The sequence below is a fragment of the Molothrus aeneus genome, chromosome 4 (assembly GCF_037042795.1).
Source record: "Molothrus aeneus isolate 106 chromosome 4, BPBGC_Maene_1.0, whole genome shotgun sequence".
Classification (NCBI taxonomy): Eukaryota; Metazoa; Chordata; class Aves; order Passeriformes; family Icteridae; genus Molothrus; species Molothrus aeneus.
The window spans coordinates 17346602-17366107 of NC_089649.1; the positions used below are offsets into that span (position 1 = coordinate 17346602).

General features: G+C 41.5%; 1 protein-coding gene across 1 annotated transcript in view; it reads right to left on the minus strand.

Moving 5' to 3' along the window:
- Window positions 1-1131: 1131 nt before the first annotated feature.
- Window positions 1132-19506, minus strand: part of RASGEF1B (RasGEF domain family member 1B) — a 28964-nt gene continuing 10589 nt past the window's right edge. Inside the window, exons 2-14 of the mRNA XM_066548970.1 lie at window positions 16105-16287; window positions 14527-14649; window positions 13608-13745; window positions 10845-11060; window positions 10671-10745; window positions 9267-9362; window positions 8583-8685; window positions 7794-7873; window positions 7308-7403; window positions 5795-5890; window positions 4008-4131; window positions 3301-3373; window positions 1132-2494 (exon numbers count right to left, since the gene is read on the minus strand). Of these exons, the coding sequence (XP_066405067.1) occupies window positions 2470-2494; window positions 3301-3373; window positions 4008-4131; window positions 5795-5890; window positions 7308-7403; window positions 7794-7873; window positions 8583-8685; window positions 9267-9362; window positions 10671-10745; window positions 10845-11060; window positions 13608-13745; window positions 14527-14649; window positions 16105-16281 (1422 nt within the window). The 5' untranslated portion in view covers window positions 16282-16287 and the 3' untranslated portion in view covers window positions 1132-2469. The remainder of the gene's footprint in view (window positions 2495-3300; window positions 3374-4007; window positions 4132-5794; window positions 5891-7307; window positions 7404-7793; window positions 7874-8582; window positions 8686-9266; window positions 9363-10670; window positions 10746-10844; window positions 11061-13607; window positions 13746-14526; window positions 14650-16104; window positions 16288-19506) is intronic.

The window sequence follows — 19506 nt, forward strand, 5'->3', positions numbered from 1 at the left end:
AAATACAACACAAATGCAAAATACCCACGTGGATGTAAAGGTTCCTACTTGTTCTTTTAGACATGACAGCTGCAGATAGGCTCTTGCACATTTTTGCATTCATCTGACTGCTCTTTTCATGGTGACACCATGGAGATTTTCCAATTGGGAGAGCAGGGAAATAGCTGGATGGTAAGGACAGGTATTGCTCTTGTGGGCTTAGCCAGGCATCTGTAGACCCTTTTGAACAAGCTGGTTCACATGGGTCTGTAAGAGGCAGATTTTGTCTCTGCACCATGAGAAGAAAGTGCACCAAAAGGAAATAAGTAATGTTTGAGCCATTTGTACAGGAGACATCGTTGCTGCCTCTGCCCCCATTAAGCACTGAGCATCTGTCAGCACTGAGCTGGAATTTTCAGTCCTGCCTGAACACTCAGCTTGTAGAGTTAATGAGTTCTTGTGACTCCTCATTTCTGAGAGTCTGTGATGTTTCCTTTGGGAGCTGCTGGACCATGGAAGAATGAGTCCTTTTCTCTCCCATTTGCTATGGACAGGTGTGAATGGCCCTTTCCACGCCAGTGGTTCAACAGCCTGACACAGCCTGGCATGCTCAAAATTAAAGCCCAGCATGGTTTGGCTGCACCAAATGATGGAGCAGAGGGCACAGAGCATGGCAAGGCTCTAACATCAAACACTGAGTTAAATAATGGCTGAAGGAGCAGCTCTGGCTTGCCAGAGGTTTGGGATTTGCACTCCCCTCTCAAGCACCAGACATAAGCCTCAACAACAGGGGAGGGATGTAGAGGGGAGGATGGGAAATACCTCACCTGATGAAAACTGGGAGGCAAGCCTTGCACAGCAGAAGCAGTTTTCTCCTTTCCAAGAGCTGGCCTCTTCTTCCTCCTTTAGCCCAACAACAGGGAATGGGAAAGGAGGAGAGGAAACCTTCTCTGGGTGAGAAGGGAATTCCTTATGGAATATATAACTCAGAGACTTCCAGTACCTTGTTTCAGCAAACAGGCTGTAGTTAAGGACAGTAATCCCATTAACAAAGGCTACCTCAACATGTTACTATGGAATTCAAAATAAAAATATATGCCTGAAAAGGTACAGACAGAACATAAAAACCACCTCACCTGAAAACTCAAGAGATACAGTGCAACAAATAAATATATTTATTCTTACTTTTTTCCTTTTTTTTTTAACAACAGCAGCAGAATAATTGCAAATAGGTTTTTTTTTTTTTGCCAAGTATGTATTTTGCTTATTGATTTTTGCATCCAGGGTGATCTAAAGCTACAGCTTAGTTTTGTATTTCTTTTTCAATCAGGTTCCTTCTAGGATAGCTAGAGTGACTAAGTATTCAGAGCTACTAAAAACTTATTAGGTGTGTAACACAGTGAACTACTTCACAGTCATAAACATAATCCCTAAAGCAAACACACAGGAAGACTGTTTTGTTCATAGCTGAGTGGAGAAGAAGACTCTTTTTTTCTTTTCAGCATCTTGCTGTTTCAGTCAAAGCAGATTGTGTTCTCCACTTTTACCCTTTCAAAAAAAAAGCAGTTATAAAAATTACTTAATAAAAACATACTCTCATATTTCAACAGTTTTTATGCCAGTTTCTCAATGACTATTCTAGAAAAGTCAGCTTGTTCAACCTAATATAAGAAGAAGATCAAGTATGGAAAATCAAGAGTAAGAAAACCTCACAGTAAAAATAAGTGTGTCTGTAGCATGTAGTGGTTAGTTGTAAAGAAGTGAACAAAAGAAAAAGCCTCCCTAGAAGTTGTAGAGCTACATAGCTACTACCTTTTTATAGCAGGTGCATTTTCTACCACAGCTTAGATTTTTATTAACTTTATATTTTTTAAAATAACTTAAAATAATAATGAGTTCGCCTGCCAGCAGCCAACTCAGAAACACATTGGAAAAAGACAAAAAACCCAGCCACCATTACAGTGGTTGGGAGAAATTCTCCTCAGCAGCCAATTTTTGTGTCCAGTCCTTTCCCTTCTTAGCAATCCCAAACTTTTGGGATATATTCAGCTTATTAGGAATGAGAGCTCTTCAATGCAGACTTGGGTTTCACTGAAAGGAATTGTGAACATTTCCCCTCTGTAGCCTCCTGTGAGTCCTTCCAGCAGCTCTGCAGAGTCCTTGTAGCAGCAAGCTGCAGCAAAAGGAAAGGAAAGAATATTCCATCCAGGTGTGAAATGATTCATAGGCAGCATCTGAGATCTTCAAAGGATTCTCAATCAATACTTCAGCCTGAATGCCAGATGAGTGGGCTGTGATTTTATCTCATCTGTCAGATGGGAGAAGCTGCCTGTTTGTTCTTGAATTAACTTCTTTCATCTTTGCTGCCACAATATTGCAACTGACTGCACATCTTTCATCATTCTGAGTGCCACTCAGTGCACAGAAAAGTAAACCAAGCCATGGCCCTTGGCAATCCATGTAACACAGCAACAGCAGACGGGGTGTGCTCTAGACTCTGCCCAGAAGCGCTGACCTGAAAGGCAGAGGGAAATGCAAATGGAAATGGGTAAAGCAACCATTAGAACAATGTAAATCTTCTAGACAGAGTGACTGTGATAAGGAAGCTGTGAAACTGAGATTCCAGGTGCTGGTTTTCACCTTGTCACCCTGTGGAATGTCTGTGCCCTGATGTGAGTAACTCTCTTCTTGTCTCCTCCTCAAAATGAGTGGAATAAATCAGATGGAACTGTTACATCCCCAGCCTCAATGGTTCATGTATCCTTCCACAATTAGTAAAATCAAAGAGCTGCTGAGGCTGCATTCTAATAGCAGTAGAAGAAACACCAAAAATATGACTTTGCTGAATATTTTTCCCCAGCCTGAACTCTAAATTGTTAAATGGTTTCATTAATACATTTGCCCCATAGTGATCTTTAGGCAAACCTCAGCCCTGTCTGAAAGGCTGGTGCAGAAAGGGATGCAGAAGCTGTGAAAACATCAGCGGCATCTAGAGTGCTCTGTATAGTACTTGTGAGGAAGTAGGGATTTCTTGGAGTTTAGAAAGCACTTTCTTTCTTCACTAAGTAACACAAGGAATTAAAATTCAAAATTACTTATTCTAATTTCCATTTCCTAAGGGAAAGAAGGACTGAGAGGGTTTAAGACTGATTGTTCTATTTTTTCCAAGAGTCTAGGAGACTGGAAGAGGGGGGGGCATTTACAACCATGCTGTACCCCATCTGTTGAAACATGTAACACTCCATTTGGTTTTAACTGCTTGATGCTTGCTCTGTATCCCATTCTATTTATTTATTGATCTGGGTAACTTCTGACACAAACCTTAGTGTCTTCCATCTGTCCTTTTCAATGTGGTTCTCAGGACCTTCACTTTCGTAGGAAGCCAAGTAAAGTGCTGCAATCAGAAGCAAATACATTATGTTAGGCCTACTGGCATTTTAAAATTTGTTCTCCCTGCAAAGCAGTCTGAGTTAAATGAAGCAGGCATGTATTATCCATCCCTCAGTTTAGGGCTTCAGAATCCCATTAGGAAGTATAGCATTGCTTATAACTGCACCCAGACAATGCTAACAAACTGTGCATGAGAACAAAGACTACCCTGAGGGGGGAAAAAACCAACCAGCGGAAACTCAAAAGCACAAAGAGAAGAAAGCACTCAAGAGAAAATAAACTGAGCCCAGGGACATGGTGCTTTGTAAGCAGCCAGTGAAGTCCCTATTTTCTTCCTTAAGCAGCACCCTTTAGTGCACAGTATCCTGGAAGTCCACATAAATACATTTCATGTGACATTTACAGGGACCACATCACATTAGTTCATTCTATTTCAGAACCAATGTTGATCCTCATATGCACATAAAAGAAAAATCTTATCTTCTCAGTCATTTGTAAGGGAGGAACATTTTTCACTTGCCAGACAGAGATGTCCTCAGGACAGTCTGTCCTTACTGTGAGGAAGCCACAAATTAACACAGAAAGAGTTTAAGCAGTAGCCAGTGACACCATCCCTGCAGAAGCCCAGAGCTCCTTACCATCATCACTGAAGACTGGGACAGAGAGCAAGTACTGCAGAATCTTCCAATCCCTTTCAAAAGGACACTCCACTTGCTTCCATGTCATAAATTCACTGACCTGTTTTGCCAATTCCCAAAACTTCTGTGAGAATACAAAGCAGAAGAAGTTGCTATACATTGAACAGCACTGCTGACCCTGAATATTTTTTTAAAAAGAGGGAGAGATCTTGGTTTGGAGACCAAGGCTTCGATTATCCTTGGCTTTTAAGATAGAATTGAACATGATCTGACTCAACAACTCAGCTTCTAACTTGTGTGTTCCTGTTTCAATCTATGGTAACTTCCCATTCCTTCACCTTGTTAAAATTGCTGTTGTGAATACAAATATAGTAGATCATGAAGTACACTTAAATTTTTTCTTTCAAGGAGCTGGTACCACTCCTTATGCCCAAACTGTAACTTCATTGATGCTTATGCTTTTTGTTTTGCAATTAAATACATAGCGATTTTCACATCAGATGTTTATACTGACATTTCAAAATCCAGATGTTTCCTGTCAGTTAGCAAATATGAAATGCTCTATTTTCTTGCTGGAAATGTATGCCAAAAATAAACACTCCCCATGTAGTGTGCTGATGCCATTATTTGATAAGCTCTTTCAATTAAAGATTAACATGCCACAAGTGCAGGTGGATTCCTTGAGCAAAAGGGCATTGCACAGCCTAGTTTTAGATCATTTAGGCTAATTCAGGCCTATGACTACAACTGAAATGTACTGTACTTTTGTGTGGATGACCCAGGCTTCTTGAAAACTGAAAGTACCAGGAAATAAATCATTGGGTAACTCCCCCTGTGTCAGATAACAAGCATGAAATCAGAGGCAGAGAAACTACTGGAAGACAAGAGAGTCAAAACTCCCTCACTGCTGCTCTATCACATATTTCTTCAGAGAAAATCTGGGACTCACATGCATGAAAATGCTGCCTATATATCTTGATAAAGGAAGAATTTGCTTTTTATGTGAGGAATTAAAAGATAAAGCCCTAAAATACTAATTTGAATGTCACCATCATATTTTCTGGAAAAATCTCTTTGCCCAGGATTCTTCTCCTGGGAAGCTGAGAAGCCTCAGAGAAAAATGAAAACAATAAATATCTGATTTGCTTCTCCTGTGTTTTGCTGCTTTGGAATGAGGTTTTGAGATTGTTTGCCAACTGGTGGTTGTTTCACTGGTTTCATGTGAATTGTTTTGACTTAATGACCAATCACAGTCAGGCTGTGTTGAGACTCTGGAAGGAGTCACGAATTTTTCATTATTATCTTTTAGCCTTCTATAAGTATCCTTTCTATTCTTTAATAGAGTTTAGTATAGTATAATATCATATCATATCATATCATATCAGCCTTCTAAGAACATGGAGTCAGATTCATCATTTCCTCCCTTCGACAGGGGACTCTGAAAATACCACATTTAAACATTTTGTCATTAACTATAAAAAACCTGTGAATTGAAATAACCATGAATTGAAATGTTGAGACGAATCTGAGCACGGGGAAGAAGTTCTGACTTTTCTTCCCCCCACTAAAAAAACTGGGAATATTGAAAGTTTCTATAAACACTCCATCTTTGATAAAACTGCTTTTTTCTGACTACCTCCCAGCTCCCTTGAGAAGTAACAGATATACTCAAATTCCAGTCTATGTTTGCTCTCCCAGAACCCAGAGGAAATTGGACAGTGATCTGCTTTAGTTTTCTGTTAAAGGGGCTGAGCCTGCACTAAAACCCCACTCAGTGCTCCCCTTACCTCAAAATTGACATGGCCATTGGGAAGGCGATTGGCACAACCCTCATTGAGGAAGTAAATATCTTTGATCAAGAGGCTGAAGAAAGGTATCACGATCTAGGGAGAGAGCAGCATTATTGTCAGTCTGGTCCTGAATCAAGACACAATGGTCTACAGAGAAAAATTAAAGGAAGTCAGGTGATACAAAAGGCGAGCACAATACACAAGGACTAAGGATTGTACATCTTTACACAAAAGCTGTGCATTCACTACATTTTAAAATACAAGTCTCTCCATGAAGTCCTCCATTTCTATGAAATGTCCTTCTTGTTTTCATTTTTTCCTTCTTCCTTGCAGATTCCAGATGACAAATGGTCAGAGGGACCTACTTGCATGTAATTCCTGCAGGATATCTCATAGTGTAGCTCTTGACAGGACTTGCTTGGTAAACAAGGGGAGAGGCACATTGAAGCATGGCAGGGAATGCTGGGGTTGCAGCACAAATGGCTTGACCTACAATTCCCTGAAATCATGCAAGTCATGGAGCCTTGGTACTGATTGGCTTAAAATTAAGCATTTCATGCCAAATGAACAAAGTATTTTCTTTGGAGAATGCTGGAGAATTTTGCTTTCTGAAAATGGTTCTCTTTTAATTTTCGTCCTATGGAAGTTTTCACAGCTACACATTCTTGTTACAACTGGGGATAAAACAAATACCACTTATTATTTCCATGGAACACTTCACTGCACCATATTTCAATATCTCTAAGTTCTTTCTTTGAAGTCTTAAAACTGACTTTTCTCTGAAAAGAAGTAAGCCTCTTACATTTAGACTTCTGGTACTTTGAATGATATGTGAACAGATCCTGAGGACTCAGAAACACATTGCATGTTTAACAACAGTATAGATCAGCAGACTGCAGGTGGATTTACTTCATCTGCCTGGTAGTTCATTCCATGAACTCTAAGACCATGTTTATTCAACACAACATGAAGTCCTAATATCATAAGGAGTTGATGAGCAACCGCTTCCAAGTGGGGAGCAGCTGGGAAGCTATTGTTTCCTTTCCACAAGAACTACCACTGAGATTCTGCATCTAAAGACTATACACAGGAAGGGAATGCCACAGCTCTTTCTAGATTTGAGGTTTAGAATACCTTTGATGAATAAGTTTTAAGGTCTTTCCACTTTAAGCCATGAATTACTGGAAGTTTAGCACAAGCAGCAGCTTTAAGAACAAATTGCTAGCAACCTCATGTCAGTCCTTAGCCCTTCTGTTTGTGGTATAGAGGTTTGTGAGATAGAGGTGTCTGTCAAACAGAAAGGAGCTGAGGGCAATGTACTTTTTTTACTTTAATCAAAGTGATCATTTAATGTTTGGACTTTCAGCCAGCACCAAACTGATCTGGCAGCTTTTTATAAGCCCACCAGGGGCAGAGTCGCTGAGAATGAGAATTCCAGGAATAAGGTTTACTATGCAACTTAACAAGCACATTTCCCTTTTGCCCACTGCCAATTCATTTGCAAACACACCTTCTCCCTGTTGCTGTGAGCTGTCAGGGACCTCTGAGTCGCTCCACGCAGAGCAGTTCGATAATTGTAAAAATTGCTGGAAGGGTCCATCTGATGCTGCAAGGCATGAAAAGATGCAAATAATGAGGTACACACAATCCTTTTTCAACTGAGCAACTCTTAAATAGGAAAAGGTCTTTTGAACAGGCCCACAAATGCAGCTGTGTAGAGGACTGTGGTATCTCTCTATTTGTTTGATGAGAAGAGAACCTTATTTTAAAAAATGTCCATTCAGCACAACAAGGGATCCAATACATTCTCTTGGATAAATCACAAACTCGTATAGTGCTGCACCTGCATGATCTTTGACAAAGGTCAGCTGGACAATATCCATTAAGAGCACAAATAAACTAAATTAAATGTCATAATGAAGCCAAATCACATTTTTGAGCAGTTAAAAGTAACATGGTATTAACAGCCTCCTGTCCAAATATTAGCCAAACTTACCTCAAGAATATCAAATTTGGCTGTCTTCACTTTTGCCCAGGTTTTCTTTAATCGAGACACTGGACTCATGTTCATGCCAGCTTGATATAAAAGAAAGAGATTTTTGGAGTATTTAAAAGAAAAAAATCTTTCAGGTAGCTTGGACCAGTAAGTATTTATAAAGCAAAGAATATATTACCAATAACAAGTATTTTTAATGGAGCTACTCAAGAAATCAGAGTCATTGTTTCCTTCAAATTCCAAAATAACCTTGGAAACAAAATCTTCATCTCTTACAGAATGAAAGCTCCAAAAAGGTGCTATGACATTATTTAATGTGGATTTGATAAAACATGTATATACAACAGGAAAGTTCAAATGAGTGTTCTGAACACCATCTCTTACATAATTCATTGAAAACTATGCCTAACTATGAAGTTTTCATATTTCAAATGAAAAAAAAAATATTCCCAGTATTTTCCTACCAGATATAAAGAGGTGTGGAATTTTTAAACTACTAGGATGTGACAGAAATGATGGAAGACGTTTCAATTCTCCATATTAGAGGGAAAGTTACTATTCCAATTAAGCACTGAAGTTGGTTTAAAAAAGTGGGGGTTGAGGTCTCTGAAGAGTTGCAAAGAAAACTTTGGTTTATACCAACTTTATACTACACACATAGCACTACAACAGTGTTGAGTAACTTCATGCTGCTGACCAAGCTCAGCAGTAGTCTTCTGTGAGAAGCACTCTGCTTCCTTTATCCAGATGTAAACAGGGATAAAATAATATCTCAGTACACATACTTACAAATAATAGCCATTAAGGAGTTGAAGTTGCCAATGTTAAAACATTCCCGTGCCACATCGATGAAATATTCTATCACTCTTGCTCTGTGCTTCTTCTTCACAGGCTGCAAGAGATGCATTTGTAGGGTTATGCTCAGCAGGAAACAGCACTTGGACACATCCCCAAGGAAATAAGACCCCTGTTAAAAGTCTTTTCCATATGTAGCACATCTTCACACTATCCTTTACGTGTAGAAGAAGTTACACTATTGTGTTCAAAAGCAAAAGGATGGCAAGGACAAACCAGATCCCTGGCAGGCAGAGAGCAAGGACAACAGGCAAAGAGACTCTGCCAAGAAGAAGGATATGAAGACCAGCAGAGCAGAGCAGAGGGTCAGCCAGAGGAGAGAATGTGCCTCAATTCACAAGGGCCTTCCAGAGAAGAGAACAGCAGGCGAGAGGCACTCACATACCAAGAAGGGCTAACCCAGAATAAATCATCACTGTCACACGAACAAGGCTGAGGCACCAGTATAATGCTAAAAACACTGCTCTTATTTCCTCTTCAGACTTGCTCTGACTGCATCCAAATGTCAACAATTACAGAACCAAGTGAATGGAAAGTCCAAAAGGCACCAAACTAAAAAAGGCTTCACAGTTTTGGATAACTAAACAAAACCTTTCAGCACAAAGAGTCCTTGCTCACCATACAGATTTCTGTTGCAACCAAGTAACTGAGCCTGTTAAACCACTCCACATAGGCTTCAAGATTCCGAGTCTTCTTTTGGTCTCCGTAGCAGCTCTACAGACAGAAATAAAATAGCAACTTTTAGCACCATTTTTATCTTTTCCCTGGGAGACCTTTTGGCTTTCTGCCTTTCCATTCCCAAACATTGTCAAGTAACCAGGAATAACTCAAATTAGCCAAAGTGACAAACCTTAGAGGGAAAGCAGCAGTGGTAATATTCAAGCATGTGTAACTTCCTTCTGAGCTGCTGGCCCACTAAAACTCCAGCAGGCACGTGGAATACTTTAAGTCCTACTGGGATGCTTTAAGGACCTAAGACAGACTTATGCAAACAATCAGGGATAAATATCTGTATAAAGCTCCCTTGAATATGCACACTGTTTCAGTCCTTACTTCTGTCCCTCTGATAGAGTAGATAAAACATTAGGCCCTCTGCAAGTGCAGCAGGAAAACAGATGTCAGGCACATTATGTTTGGCCGTTGATGATAAATGGACATACTGCATCCTAACTTTGGGAGATCAGCTCAATAGTAATTTCCCATCCCATTTTGATGGGATTATCCCTTTCCTGAGCAGTGCTATGCTGTATCACCTTGCAATCATTCCCACACCACATCTCAGGGCTGCCTAAAAAGGGATAGACAGCAGTTTCAGTGATCTCTATCTGAAAAAAAAATTATAGAGACCATCTGACTGAACATCAAATTGTAAACTTGCATCATTCTATTCTGTTTGTCAGTTTAAGGATAATTCAAGTTTTAATGGACTGACTCTGTCACAGTTTATTTACAGAGGTTAAGTCATCTTGAAAAACATAAAAAAATTAAGTCATTTTGAAAACAGCACTCAAACAGATGACAACTCCATCGTGGCTGGTTAAAAACACTGCATATTTGCCCTCTATCTCACATAGACCTAGAGCCCTCTGTGGTCTTTTTGTTATGTCTATTTGCTCTACCTGCAAATTCCCCCATGTGCCACTTGGCTGCAAAGAGTTCACTTTACTAAAAAGGAAGAACAGATCTTGAAAATGAGTAATGCAGAAGGCAAAGTTAAACTCAGCTTCTTCCAGCTGTTGGCCACATAAATGGCCTGGGGAAAACATTCACAGATTAAGTTCTCCCTTAGCTTAAGTCAGAAAACCCAGGAAATGGGTTCATTTAAGTCAATTTGTTGGCTGAGTTCTCGAGCTTCAGGAGTTGTACTCCAGAAAGAAAAAAAACATTAACAAAATATTTAACTAAAGGTTGTTTTCTACTGGTCCTCAGGTCCTCATTTATTGCTGGACCTCACTTCCAGCTCATGGTGCACCTGATGGCAAATGATGCATTTCAGAGCTGCTCCAGATCTGCTCCCATTACCTTGTCATTATTCAAAGGATCCTTTTGCACAAACGCCTGGATAAATTCTTCTGGTCCAATATAATTGAGTCTCTCCTAAACAAAGCACAGAAGCAGCCAGGTCATATCCCCTGTCAACCTGCACTTCAAAAAGAGGGGAGGGACAAAGTCATCCCCAGGAGTATAACAACTCACGAGCTCTATGTGTGTCAGCTGCTGAGCTAACACATAGGGATCATTGCAGACTGTGATTATGTCCCTCTGCACGGACTGGGGCTTGGTTTTCAGGAGTGTGAGGCGATCTGTGGATGTGGTGGCATCGATTTTGGCCAGCACCTCCTCGTACTGGGTCACAGCGGCCAGCTTCCGGAGCAGGGTCTGGAGGAGCTGCTGCACACTCTTCCTGTACACCTGTTAAACATCAAACTGTCAGGGAACACTTCCAAAATGTGAGAATACAGCACTAAAGTCTGCACAACACCACAACAGATGGATGCTGATACCCATTGTCAAGATAAGCTCTATTACGTGAATTTGTAATATTAGCATCTCATCAGACTAAAAGGAATCCAGCTGAGGGTTTAAGCAGTGATTGTCTCACAATATTGACCCAGTCAGCTCAAAGAAAAGGTGTGTTCGATCCACTCCCTGAAAAGTACCAACCACCACTGGAGGAAATACAAGAAATGAAAATACTCCATCTTCTGCTTAAAACCACAGAAAAAAACATGTGGCCATTCAGTGATAAACAAAGGGCCTGCTTCTCTCTGCAGCAAATCACGACTAGGTTCACCAAAGTCAGAGCTCAAACTTGCAGTGAATCTGAGGAAAAGGAGAAGATAATAAAACCATCTCTCTCTTCCTTTGCCTTTGCAGGCCTTTCCATGTAGTGATTTAAGTTACCAGGAGTGCCAATTTAAAGTAGGAGCAGAACTCAACTCTTAAGTAGATAGATCTGTGTAACCAAAGGGGTTACTTTTCCAGATTCCTCATATCATCCTAAAGCCATTAAACCAAAACCTAACTGGCTTCAAAAAGGATCATCCAAAAACTATTGTCTGCACACTATAGTATGATCAGTCCAAGGCAGCAATATTTCCTTTATTCTGATGAATTTCCTTTTCTCCAAAGATTTTTCCAAATAAGTTGTTTTAAAGGAGCAACATGTTACTGTGGTGAGAGGTTTTGGTTGTACTTTTACTACCAGCTCTTAAAAGAACTGGAGTACAATAATTCAGGAAGTGAAATAAGAAGCTATAAGTAGAACTGTAGTGAACAGGAGTAGGAAACTGCTTCTTTTGTATCCTTTAAGGTAATGACTCACAAAAATCCAAGTGATCTGTAGAAAGGCAAGGTCAAGGAAATTGCCATTTACTGTTCCAAGCAGTTCACAATAAAACAAGTCAATTTATTGCAGTGCTTGGTTTAACTTTGTCTTTTTAAAGGAAACATCAAAGTCAAAAACTCTCAAAGCTACCGCTAGAAAGGATTTATAGTTCTCTGAGTAAGATTGCTCCCTTTGCACAGTTTCTAGCAGCTTTGTACATCTGCCTTTCCCTGCAGTAGACGATTTCACTGTTTAAATAAACTGTCTGTAGTGCCAGAAACTTCATTGCAGACAACCCTTCCCTCTTCTCATTTCATTCTTCCATGCACCAACTCAACTTCCTCCAGGCTAAGCAGCTCTTTTTCTTTGTGCCAGTGAGTATTTCTCAAGTGGGTGTGAGCCCTCAATCACAACTACTTTGCCTGGAACTGAATTCAATTTCCTACCTTGCTATGAAGAGTATCTATAAACAAGGCAACCTGGCACCCCTGGAGTGAGGGCACACCTCTTGCCCCTTCCCAGCCCAGAGCTCCCTGGAGCTACCTTGCAACTTTCAGCTTGCACATCAAATTGTGTCTCTTTTTCATTTGTATTTCATACCACATCTCACTCTTTTGTCCCATCTTCTGTTCCTCCCCACTTTGAGAACATCAAAATGTATTTCAGCTTCCAAGTTCAGTTTAGGTTTGTTCTTTTCCATGCTTGTGTACAGCCTCTCAAGGCCCTTCCAGGCCTTCGGCAGCACTTTCAGCTTCTCTGAGTCCAGCTTACCTCCATGCCTGTTAAAGTGCTGTTTGCTGCCTCATCCATACCATTACTTAAAAGCTTATATAAGGAACACTGGTCCCTGAGGAACACTGGAAACACAATGCCATTTAGCAATTGCTACTTGTGTTTATAGTTCTTCCAAATGCCACTCCAGTGTCTTTTGTAATCGCAGTATTATGCCAGCTACACAGGATTTACTGACTGAAACCTTGTTAATTTCCCTTCCACTAAGTAAATATAACTCTTGGCTTTTGGCCGAGTTTATTTCAGTACTTAAAAGACAAGCATCAGTTAAGTGTCAAAATATTTCATAATACTCATGTGGAACTTCCATCTGAAAAGTGGGATTTCGAGATTTCCTTGTGTGCTCCATCCACAGGAAGGAATAGGACAGACTTCTCTGAGTTGATACTTTAAGCTCAAGACAATTCTTCCTGGTCCATTCCTCTTTTGGAAATTTCTCCCCAAACCTGCTCTAACTTTTCCATTGACCTACAGGTCAAAGGCCCAATTCCAACACAAGAAATGATCAACACTGATAGGGATTGCTCAGCTATTGTCCTAGCTAGCTTCTCCCAAGTAAAATGACAAATACTAACCTACCAAATTGTGCCTGTCTGCACAAAATGGGATTATGTTATGGGCTTAGAGGTGGAGAGAACCTTGCCCATGCTTTGGAGAAGATCTGCTTATGCTGTGTGGTTTCATCCTAGGCTTAGGTACCAGACAGAACTTTTTGCCTACCAGCACCATGGTTAATAAGTTTTCCTAAGCACCCAGAGCCACACCATGTTATTAACAGCAATATCAAGCACTAATAGCAATGCCTTTTTATCCAGTAACTTTGTGTGCAGACAACTTACCTCATCCCCACTGGCTATTCTTTGTGCCAGCTCCTTTAAGTTCCTCATCATTCTTTCATCTCGGAAATCATAAGGAAAAGTCTCTGTCCACTCAGTCAACAACTGTAGGATTTTTGGTGCAATTTTCTGGGTCCAGTTCTATTTGGAAACAGTAGTGAAGAATGTTACATGTAACACCAATGCAGGAAATATCCAGCTCAAAGGAAACAGAATTCTGCTCTGCAGGATACTGTGGAGCATAAGGGTATGAATGTCAGGTACATTTTAATCTTAACTTCATTCAGCATTAGATTATAGGCCAGAGCCAATGGCCATGGAAGCCAATGAAGAGACTCTCATTGGTTTAGCTGACCTGGAAATTAGGCCTCAGGTGGGTGGAAATGACTCCCCTCATTATCAGGAGTGCCTCAGTGCAAGGCATTGATTAGTGTTTCCCTAAGTTATGACTAACCCTCAACGAAGAAAGTGGCAGATTGAAGTTGTGCCACAACCTATGCATGCACTGCACCTTATAGGGAGAAACCTGTGTACAGACAGAGAAGGGCTGGTGAGGAGATGTGGTGGTCAGAGGCTGCCTTGGGCATAGTGACCACAAAATGATTTTTGATTCTCAGTGAAGTAAGGACGAGGGTCAACAAAACCTCTGACTTGGACTTTCAGAGGGCAGATTTTGGTCTGTTCAGGACCCTGTTTCACAGATTCTCTTGGTAAAACAAACAATGCAGTAGAAGCAGCAGCCCTCATGGAGGACAGGCTGAGCAGTATGGAAATTCCCCATGAATCTCACTGAATAAAGGGTCAAATTCTAATTGCTTGTGTCAGGTTTTCAGTCTGTTCTATCCCACTGAGGGCCCTCTTGAATGGGAGCATTTTGGTCTGGGCAGGGACCTGGGAAGTCCCTGAGAGTGTGGGATCTCACCTTGTCCAGGCCAGGCTCGCTGAGCCTCTGCTGCTCAGTGCACAGGTGGCAGACCTTGGCCATGAGCTCGTACGGGTGCATGAAGAGGCGGGAGCTGAGCAGGAAGGTGAAGATATACGTCCTCTGTGAGCAAGAGGAAGACAGAGAAAAGCATAAATTACCAGGATTTTGATATTTTCTTGAAATGCCTTCCTGAAAAATCTGCTCTTTGTACTTTATTATCTGCAGAAGAAAACTCTACATGTGGCTGTGCCAAAAGCAATTACTACAGAGGTAAGCATTTAATTTAATGCTTATCATTGGTCCAGAACCAGTATTATAAGTTGTGCTCGAGCCAAGTTATGAAAGATTAAACCAAAACAAGGCAGGGCAAAGGTGGTTTAGCTCTCCTATTGCACACAGCCTTATTGCAAGCTTGTTACCTGAAATTACTCAAAACAAAATTTCAACTCATCTTCTCTTGCTCTACAGTAAACCTTTATCTCCTGAGTGAAAGCAGAGGGAACTACACAGCTTATTTTTACAGAATAAAAATCAGTAACTGATTCTGAGGTTACAAGAAGAGGCTCCTTATTTTGCTTTGATTTTCCATGAGTCATGATTCAAACCCATTGTGAGATGGATATTCAGAATATCCATTCCACTTTCCACTTTCCCAGTAGTTAAGTATCCATGGCACCCACTCTACAAAAACTCTACAACATTCTTGCTCTAGAAACTTGGAATAAATCATCCTGTTTGACCCACCAGTGTCTAAATTGCTACATATTTGAAGTTTACTAAGCATTAAGCACTAGCTTAGGTAATGTGCTGCTGTTAATTCTGACCCAAGTTAAAAAAGATCCTGTCTTGGAAACATGAACAGATCTCTGACAATAACAGAAGCTGAATATAAGCAGAGTTATGTCTTCAGCAGAAGCATGTTTACAAGTAAAGCTGCAGTTTCATCATCCACCAGTTCTCCCCAGCTGCCCTTTCCTGCCACCTTTTGACACCATTCTTTTTTATCACCTTTTCTAAGAATTACAGAAAGTGTTTCAATGCCCGCACAGGTCAAAAATGTGCCCGCACAGGTCAAAAATTCTCAGCTGACAAACCTCCTGTTGTCACATCCAGCCTCTGCTGATCCTAAATAGTGTGGTACTAGTTCAACATTTTGGTTGCTTACTGCAAGTACACGTCGACCTCAGATGAACAATGGGAAATATGCACTAAAACCACTTGGTTTTGCAATAAATACTTTCATTCTGTCACAATGGTGGTCATGCCTTTCTCTTCAGCTTGCCTGGCAGCATTTTTGAGGGTCAATGGTACACACAGTCCATCAGGCAATAAGCCAGTCTAGGTGTGTGCTTTATAAATGAGTCACCAGGGTTGCTCACCTTACAACGGGAGTAATAAAGCTTTGGACTTCCTAGGCTGGGTGAGTTATTTCAGGATGCACTCAGGTAAAGCACATGTTATCACTGCTGGCCAGCCACCTGAACCCCTTCCTCAGCCATGGATGTGACAATCTGCTCTTGCAGCACATGTTTCCCTTTAGGAGACACATCAGGCCTGGCCACACAGTTAACTTACATCGGGATAGTAATCCACATTGGGTACCAGGTGCTGGATCAGAGCTTCCAGAGACCCCGACAGGAGATTGTTGTCATGGTAATAGAGCCCTCCACAGTTGTCTTCTTTAGTCTGATACAGGTTCCTGTTGTAGCTGCTGCTGTCAAACATGGCTGCAAAGGGAGGTGTCTGTGGCATCTTGCCCTGAGGAGACACACAAGAGAGATAAGGGATAATTCAGGGAAGGTACTATGTAAGGGGTTTTCTATCTCCCAGAGATAATACAGCACTAGAAAAAAACCCCTCAGTTTCACACCATGGGTTACTTGCACACAGTAAAGATGGCACTGTTTTCAAGCCTGTGCAGACTCCTCAGGAAAGGGCCACACAGGCTTTCACCACTGCCTGTCACAATTGCCAGGTGCTTCTTCCATATCTTGCTGTTTCTTTATTAAATGACAGATAAGATGTCCAGGCTAAGAGTTAGAAGGAAGTACAAAAATCCTAACAGGCTTTGGGAACTCAGACTTTCTATAAAGCTTTTGGGGATGTGGCATAAAGTTCACTTTGGTCAAATCCTGAAAGTAGCTCCCTAAGAGCAGCACTCTGAAAGGGAAGCAGGCTCAAGCTGTCCCAGGCTGACACACCCCCCCCAGTGCCAGTGCAGAAGGAGAGAGACTGAAGTGAAGCCCTGGAAAGGTTATGTGACAGGACAGTCTCCTTTATGCAACATGACAGCCATGTAACTGCAATCCCAAACCTCCCATTTCCCAACTCCACCCTGGTAAATTGGTGCTTGGTTTTCCCAATAACACTGTGACAGGTGTGACCCAGGCTAAAGCCTGATGCTTCAGTTCATCTGCCTCCACCTACCCTCTGAGTGGCTCTACAGAAATTTGGAAAAACTAGCCTGGGCATAGTTGCTTACCACTGTTGTCCAAGTTCACCAATGATATAAAAGATGAGACCAGATTCAGAATTTTGTTAAACCTTCTCCCCAGATTCTGTGAAAATGTGAAAAAAATCCAGCCCTGTTTTTTCCCAGCTTTAGGAAAAATAAAGCAATTACTCATCAGTCTGCATCTCAGTGCCTGTGGAATCAAAATGTCTTTCCAAGGAAAAGATCAGTCAGTGCTGCAGGCTGTTTAGTCACTCAGAGCAGTGGGTGGGCAGCAAGGGGGCCATGATCACTCAGGAGCTCTTCTGGTAATGCAATATCTGAAAAGGCCAAAAGATAAAATCTCTCTGATTGCTTGAGTGTTGAGTTATAAACTCCTTCCTTCTCCTTCCTTCCCTGCTTTCTGGGAGTAGCAGTTCTTGTCAGTTTAAGGAACTTAGGTTTTATAGGCTCGATGGGAAGCTAAGTTTGTGCCCAGTTTTAACCCCAAACATGCTGGCTTTAACTCTTCTGCAGAAGTTACTTGTGGGAGCCCAGGAAATTCTTCTGGCTGCCCTGGAGGGCTCGAGCCCCTGCCCAGGGGGCTCAGAGACCTTGGCACAGAGCCCAAGACCCCTGTGCCTTTGACTGAGCCCTTGGAAAAACACAATTACCAACCTTTATATAAAGAATTACAAGCCATGACAGTTTAAGTAGAATGATAGTGAATTTATCACAGGGTGAAAAATTGATTTTTTTTGGGTTTTTAGAATGGGGGTTCAGGGGGCAAGATGGAGGAATCTGGGCGTGTCCAGCCTTTCTCCTTCTTCTTCTTGGTCTCCATCTTCTGCTGTGATGTTGGCACTTTTAGATTGGTTTAGAGTAGAAGCTCACTGTCTAACATAGATGATAGGTATTGGAAAGTAATTGTAAATATTGTACATGTAGTTTTTAGTATAAAAAGGTAACACTGCCCCAGAGGCAGGCAGAATGCCTCTGACTGTCTTGCTGAGCGGACCTTGGCAGGGCAGGAGAAAGAATTTTATAAATAAGAAACAATAAGCAACCTTGAGAATGAGAACTGAAGAGTTCTGACTCCCTCTTTGACCTCTGGGCTGGGAAAAGAGACTTTTTAATGTATCTTGGGGTCACTCTGACCAGCTAGAGAACCCGAGAGTTACTGGGTGCTGATGGGCATTCAGGGAGAGACAGATAAAGTGCAAAAGGGGATGGCACTCTGTTTCCAACCCTACCCACAACTTCAAGGCAAGGGAGATCAAACTGAGAACACAATATCCACAGGCTGCTGTGCTCATGTGTCGACATGTGCATGAGAAAAGCATTAATGCCTCTGAGCCATCATTGTAAGAGCAGATGCTGTTTCTTTTCTCTTCATTGTATCAAATCCTATTCGGGAAAGGGCTCTTTAAAGCCACAGGCCTCAGTGAACACCAGCCTGTGAAGGCACCCCATTTTGAGAACAACTAGTGATGTGACAGCCTGGAGATAAATAGAGTGCTGCCATCTGTGTGCTCCCCAGCCCACAATAAAGCACTTTTCAGAGTGAGCTCGGTGCAGATGAGAAGCTATTAAGTTATTAGCCAGATTCCTTAGCTCGGACCTGGAGCACCACACAGACTTGCTGCTGCTGCTGGCAGTGTGTCCAGACAATGGAGACATTCAAACCAGCACAAGCCTGAGTGGTTCAGTAAATAAACAGCAAAAGAAAGCCAAAAACAAAGGCAGAGAAGGACAGTGGAGAGAGCCTCCTGGCCTACAGGACCTGTGCTAATTCCACCTTGAGAGGTGGCAAAAGATATCTGCATCAAAATGGGAAAGACTGAAAAGTCTCAGTGCCTGAAAAGTGACATCAGACACTCTATGCAGCTGTTCAACCAGTGTTTCAATTCCATTCAGCCCAATGAACAGGGAGAAGAACAAAGTAAATACACATGCCACAGTGTAAAGTGCAGGACTGAACTTAACTGGGTTCCTGTACAATGGAGTTCAAGTTACTGGGCAGGTGAGGTGCAAGCCTACCATGGCCATGCTGTGCAGCAATAAAGCATCCTGATGCATAAAGACTCCGGTCTTTCAGGTTCTTTGCAAGGCTAACCCAGTTTAAGGAACAAAACTTTACTGAGGAGCTGACAGGAACCTTCTGCAGCGTTTCCTACTAGGTTTTCATATCGTGCATGTAAAGCCACAGACTTGAACCAACTCCAAAATATTTTTCAGCCCAGTGACACTGAAAGATGTCCTGTTTGCACCAAAATTCAGATTTTTTTCAGCTACTGTAGCATGGTTTATTCAGTCAAAATGCAAGTGGTAGTGAACAGTGTGTAAACACTGCAACCCACTAAACATTTGCAGCACTGTGGCTCCAAGGTATTACTCCACAGGGAAGTGAGAAAGGCTAGTCTGCATCTGCAAAACAACTTGACATCAATATTAGCACTTGTAAAAAACCAAGGTGAGTAGTTGTTCCAACCCAGATCTCGTACTAACCAAACCAGCCTGATTCAGGGTGAGACTGGAATCTGCAG